The sequence below is a fragment of the Labrus mixtus genome, chromosome 7 (genome assembly GCF_963584025.1).
Source record: "Labrus mixtus chromosome 7, fLabMix1.1, whole genome shotgun sequence".
Taxonomy (NCBI): Eukaryota; Metazoa; Chordata; class Actinopteri; order Labriformes; family Labridae; genus Labrus; species Labrus mixtus.
The window spans coordinates 23,115,837-23,121,836 of record NC_083618.1 but is presented as its reverse complement, the minus strand read 5'-3'; the positions used below and the strand labels follow the sequence as shown (position 1 = coordinate 23,121,836).

General features: G+C 44.6%; 1 protein-coding gene across 4 annotated transcripts in view; it reads left to right on the top strand.

The window, feature by feature from the left end:
• The first annotated feature begins 314 nt into the window (after positions 1-314).
• Positions 315-6,000, top strand: part of raly (RALY heterogeneous nuclear ribonucleoprotein) — a 108,655-nt gene continuing 102,969 nt past the window's right edge. The window contains exon 1 of one of the 4 annotated variants that reach the window (XM_061041812.1): positions 315-483. In XM_061041812.1, the coding sequence (XP_060897795.1) occupies positions 338-483 (146 nt within the window). In that variant the 5' untranslated portion in view covers positions 315-337. The remainder of the gene's footprint in view (positions 484-6,000) is intronic. The other 3 variants (XM_061041811.1, XM_061041813.1, XM_061041814.1) reach the window with 3 other exon arrangements.

Sequence of the window (6,000 nt, the reverse complement as noted above, 5' to 3'; positions counted from 1 at the left end):
CCCGGTACAGTTGGAGACGTGTGGTTGGAGGAACCTCATTAAATATGGTTACCGAGCAATTCTCCCTACAACACGCAGCAGGGTTGATCTTCTTCACATTAGCAGCAGGTTAAAAGTGTTTAAACTTAAAGCCTGTCATTTAAAACCGAACTTCTTAAAAAGATTGATGGCGTGTCCCTTTAAGAGCCTCTCCTGCCCCGTTTGTGCGCGCTCTTCCCCAGGTACCTGACTACGCACGGAGCTCCCGGCGCGGCCTCTCCCCCCCCCCCCCCCCCCTGCCTCCCCCCCCCCCTGCCTCCCCGTCATTTGGTTCGCTCCACTCGGCTTTCGGCTGCTTATGATCCCCGCCCCTCTGACCGGCGCGCAGTCGGAGCTTCATCCCGGTATCGGAGCGCACACTGAGCCTCGCCGCCCGCCTCTCTGTCCTGCTCTTCTCCCCTCGCTTCAACCTCTTTCTGCGTTTTTGCCTCCTCCTTTTGGTAGGTCAGTCCTCTCTTTTTCTTTCTCTCTTTCTTGCTTGTCTGGTTTCACGGCTCCTTTTTTCTATTTGTCCGATCGGCTGGTTGGATTTCTCTCTCTGCTCTCTGCGAGTCTTGGCTGGAGCTTGTAGCTGGAATAAAGCCCATCTCTACTACCTTTTCTTTTTTCTTTCACATTTTCTCGCTTGCTTCTCTTCAAACGCAAAACATGCCTTTTCTCCCCTTCTGATCTTTCATGGTTTATTTTGATTTTCATCTATTTTATTCTTCAGTTTGCCCTTTTTTTTTATTTCATTCTTACTCTTCATTTTCTTTCTTGTTTGTTTTTTACAAAGCCACATGGGATTTATAATTGGTGCTAAACTTGCTGCGGATGATGATGCTGATGCTGATCCTGCAGGTGTTGACGGAACTTCACAGCACTGCTCCCTGTGTGTGTTGGGACTGTCCGAGCTGTGATTCTCGGTCAGTGACGCTGGGTGTGTGTGAATGTGCGTGTTTACTACCACTACGTCCACGCACGCGCTGCAGCCTTCAGCCTGTGTCAGTCTGTCCTCGTGGAGCGGAGCACGAGGAGCTGACAGGTCCGGGGTGTGACTCTCTCATGGGTGACATCAGCAGGCTGACTGCTCGTGCACAGCTGAACCTCACTGCACGTGGGGGGATTTGTTTGTGACGTCTTTTCCCTGTAAGTTCACAGTCTGAACTTTGTGATGATTTGTTTTGTACGACCTGCTGGATGATTGATGAAGTGTTAGTGTGTGTTCAGCTGCAGAGGACGACTTCAGACATTTTCGTACCCTTGGTCTGAGCAGGATCGACACACTTTTTATTTTGAGTTGTTTATGTTTTTTTTCCCTCTTCAAGCTGCTGCTTACGTCACAGTCGCTGTTATTTTTTAATAGAATTGGAAGAAAGTTAAATCCTAATGATTTTTAATGCTAGTTTCCTTTACTCACACACCTGTACACACATGCACACTTCTTCCACTGACGATAGTTTTTTCAAGATCAGGGGCTGCAAACCACTATCATTTCCAGACATCTGACGAGACTTTTTTATGAAACATATTCAGCACGAGCACTTACCATCACGTTGGCATTTTACTGATTGAACTCGCTGAGCTCAGGGAAGTGTCTGTGTGTCAGTCCTGTTAGAAGTCTGATAAAGAGAAAAGTCTCAGCACCGTAATAACAAACATTGTCCTGTCGCTTCAATTAAACTCTTCAATTGGATTCACGATTCTTAAACAGTTGGAAACACATCTTTTAAACACATTAAAGGGAGAATGTGCAACTTTTTGATCCAGTAGATGTTGCCCCTTGAGCACCAGCATGAAACCTCCTCTCCTCCAGAGACACACCTCCAACCCCCCCTCCACTCACGTTCACACAGAGGAGTTATGAATTAGAACGTCCCGTCCATGTAAACACGGCTCTCACAACAACACAGCCAGTGGGACTCGAGCTTCTCACTCATTGTAGACAGTCCTGACTCAGAGACACATTTACACAGGATAGACTGGATTTATGATTTATTTATGTGGAACATGTTGCACATTCTTCCTTTAACTAACGACAGGAAATGTCTGAAGTTATTCCCATGAAGCTGAATGTCTCTGCACAGCTGGGAGCTAAAACCTCCGTATTTAAAGCTACAGAATGGGCTTCATGATTGGACCAGAATTGCACCACTTTCCATGAACACGTTATATATTTTGAAGGGACAAATGACGGGTCTAGTTAAAGAAGGTAAAGGCAGGTGTGAGTGCTCAGACGGAGCAGAGAGCGGTACAAAAGACGGGACACGTAATCCTGATGCAGCAGCACTCTGCCTCTCGCAGCGGCACTATAGCAACATGTTGACGCGTGTGAGTGTTTAATGTGCAGTGTGTCACTCTGTGGTGTCGAGTGAGACGTAGCTACAGCTGCAGGAGGACTGTGAGGATCAGAGGAGGTGGAGAGTCTGCAGGATCCGATCAGCGAGGCTGCGGAGGTTTGTGAGCTCGACTCTGTGACGGCGTTTGGTCTTTATTATTCTCGAGCAGCATGTTCAGAGCAGTCATGAGTCATCTCTGTTTGTTTACTGTGTGGACGGATCAGTCTGCTGTAGGGCTGGGAGTCTTTGGATGTCTCACCATTTCATTTGATTTTGATTCTTGGGGGTCACAATTTGATTCAGAATTTCAAAACGATTCTGGATTCATGATTTAAAGTCTATTTTTTTGAATAAGTATGCTTCAGAATCTACTCGAGTCATCTGTGAGACTGAGGCTGAATTTCTCGCTGCTCCATTTTGGCGTTGTAATGAGTTAAAGAGCTAGCTTTAGCACTCACTTACTGACTGATTATCTCCAAAAAAAAGTCATGAATCTGTTTAAAATCTCACAAGATCATAAATGTGTACATAAATGGATTTTTCCCCGCACCTCTAGTCTGCTGCAGACGATGAGTCTGTGTTTTGTTTAGAAGAATGCCAAGAACTCATTTTTCTTTGATTAGTTGTGGAGCGAAGTGTAACAATTAAATATGTCACGGTCACTTTCATCCCCAAAACAAGTTATTAGAAAAACACAAATAACTGACACTCAGTTCCATTTTTCAGATTCTGTTTAGAGCTCCACACATGAATACTTTCTTATCTGTGTGTTTCAGTCGTTCTCAAACCAGAAATGTGAAACTTTTTTCCAGTTTTAGCTTCTTAAACGTTCTGTGAAGTCATGACGGAACCTGAAGCATGTCTTGGGTTTTTAACTTTTTGTCGGGCAAAAGACGACTTTCATAATCCGAAACTGGGATTTTATTTTCACCTTTTTAATCATTTCTGTTTAACTAAAAGATGAAATGATGAATGTATTGGTTTCTGCAGCATGTTTCAGTGACACTGCATGCTGATGATCAAATTTTCTTTTGCAGCTACATTTCTCTCCAAGGCGTCTGCGTTGTTGCCTCTTGCTCTGTAAAAGAACACTGAAATGAGAGAGTGGGCTGCTGCTTCTTTCCTTTTTTCTTCTTCACACTCTGCCAACGTGTCTTTGAGAGCAACAGAAGCCGAGATGAAAGGTTCTCACCTGACAGCGCTGATAATGTAACACTTGATGGCAGCACAGTGGAGTCTCACAGCTGAGCAGCTACAATAGAAACTGTCAGCGAGAGAACCACAGACTCAGTGTGTTCATCACTCTGCTGCCGCTCCGTCTATAGAAAAGAGAATCATAAGAAACACACATGCATTAATAATGAGCCTGATATGAAGTTGAACGTGTGAATCATTCTGCTCCTCTGTGAGCTGATAATGAATAGATGTTTCTGCTCTTAGATTCGGCGTGATGAAACTCAGTGTTTGAGGCTGTGGACACAAAGCCGAAGGACTGATGTTAAACATGACGACTGAAAGTTAGAAATCAGATTTCTTGTGGAGACAGAAAAAATATTGTATATTCACATTTATTGTGTTGATCCGTCAAATGCAGTTATCAAACACTTGTGGAAAAGATTTAGAATGAAGACAAGATGGTCACTCAACTTGACAGTAACTTTGCATTTTTGTGCATTATCCCGCCTGACAGTCTGCGTCAGGTGATGATGTTTGTTGTAATCCATACAGCGCCCTCTACTGGGGACAGAAAACTGCTAGTGAATTACAATGAAACTCAAATGAAATGCAGTTTGAATGGTGAATAAATCAAGTAATATCGGCGCATATCTGAGATTAAACTTTTGTGCCTTTATTGTCCAGATAGGACGGTGGATAGAGTTAGAAATCAGGGAGACTGAGAGAGGGTATTGACGTGCGGGAAAGGAGCCACAGGTCAGATTTGAACCAGGGCCCCCCGCTTGGAGGACTACAGCCTCCATACATGGGGCGAGCACACTAACCACTGCGCCACCAGCGCCCCGATTGTGATGGGGACGAGGGAGAGACTGCTCACAGCTTCATCGTCAGCATGCAGAGCCCACCGCCTGGGTCCATGAATCACCTCTAACTGAGTACATCTTGTGTTTCTAAACCACAATGAAGCTTTAACTGAAAGTACAGCTTGATGGAATCACATCTTTTTTTTTTTTTTTTTTAAAGGCCCAATTCAATCATCTTTCTCAGTTATTGCAGAACATATAAAGACGCACTTTAAAGCTGCCGTCAGCGTGTCTCTGACCCGCCGGGGGACGCATCAAATATGACAGTCGGCTGCCACAGCTGTTTTCTTTCTCCTCCCTCGTCAATAGCTTTTTTTGTGCCAAACCCATTTTCTGAAGGAAACCCTGAGGAGCGATAGCTTCTTCAAATCTTGTGTATTGATTTTTTTTTTTTGCTATGATGCGATGTCTTTGATAGCCTCAAAATGTGACTCATAAAACTGTCAGTGTCCTCATCCGCAGAGACAAAGGAAACAGTTGATTCAAGTTTGTTGGAGTTTAGTGTCATTTAAGTAGAAGTTACTTGTCTTACCTTCCACTTCCTGACTGCTCATAGAGATAAAGGTTCGTGCTAAAGTTTGAGTGCAGGACCGAGCGGCAACCTCCTGTGTTGGAAAAACGAAGCCAATGTGCAAAACTCCTGCAGTTCACGAGTGTCCACTAGAGGCTGGCTGCAGAAGCACCAGGAGTCACCAGGAGTCACACACCTGTTCAAAACAGCCTGTTTTTAACATGTTTACAGCCTGGGCTCATCACTCACTGCAGGATGTAGTGTGTACGTTTACTGCTTGTACCTACACTGCAAGCTAACGCACGCTAGCACAAGCTAACCGCCGGTGTTTGTCACCTGCCTGTTCAACAGGAAGCGGACCAACTCCACGTCCACGGGTAAAAGACAGCACAAGCTTCACCCTCGTTTTGGAACGAGCTTTAGGGGCGGCTGTGGTGCAGTTGGTAGAGTCGGTCTTCTCTTATCCGGAGGGTCGAGTGTTCGATTCCCAGCTCCTGCAGCAACGTGTCCAATGTGTCCTTGGGCAAGACACTTAACCCCGAATTGCTTCCGCTGCTTCCTCAGTGGTGTATGAATGCGATTAGTTAATACTGATGGACTCTTTCCACAGCAGCCTCTACCATCAGTGTGTGAATGTGAAGGTGTGACCTGCAGTGTAAAAGCGCTTCGAGTAGTTAGAAGACTAGAAAAGAAATATACAAGCTCAGGTCCATTTATCATTTATCCAGACGGCATTTCACTTCATTGTGATTATATTGACACTCCAGCTCCGCCCAGAAACGTCCTGAGTCAACCAGAACAAAGCAGAACAGTAAAATCCAGTCAGAGGACTCTGCAGACACAGTCACCACCACACATGTATGGAGGCCCAGAAGGGACGATGGAGCACCTTTACTTAGGAGAAGTCTGTATTTTATTTTGTAGGAAAAAGCTGCTTTCTCTACCTTTTAAGTAGACTGTTGTGTTTCTTTTTAATCTTCATTTCTTCATCGTTATACGTGATGTATCAGCCTTTTTCATTATCCACACTCCTTTTAATTTATACATTTTTCTTATTTGCATGTTGGATATTAAAAAAGCACTTATTGGAAAC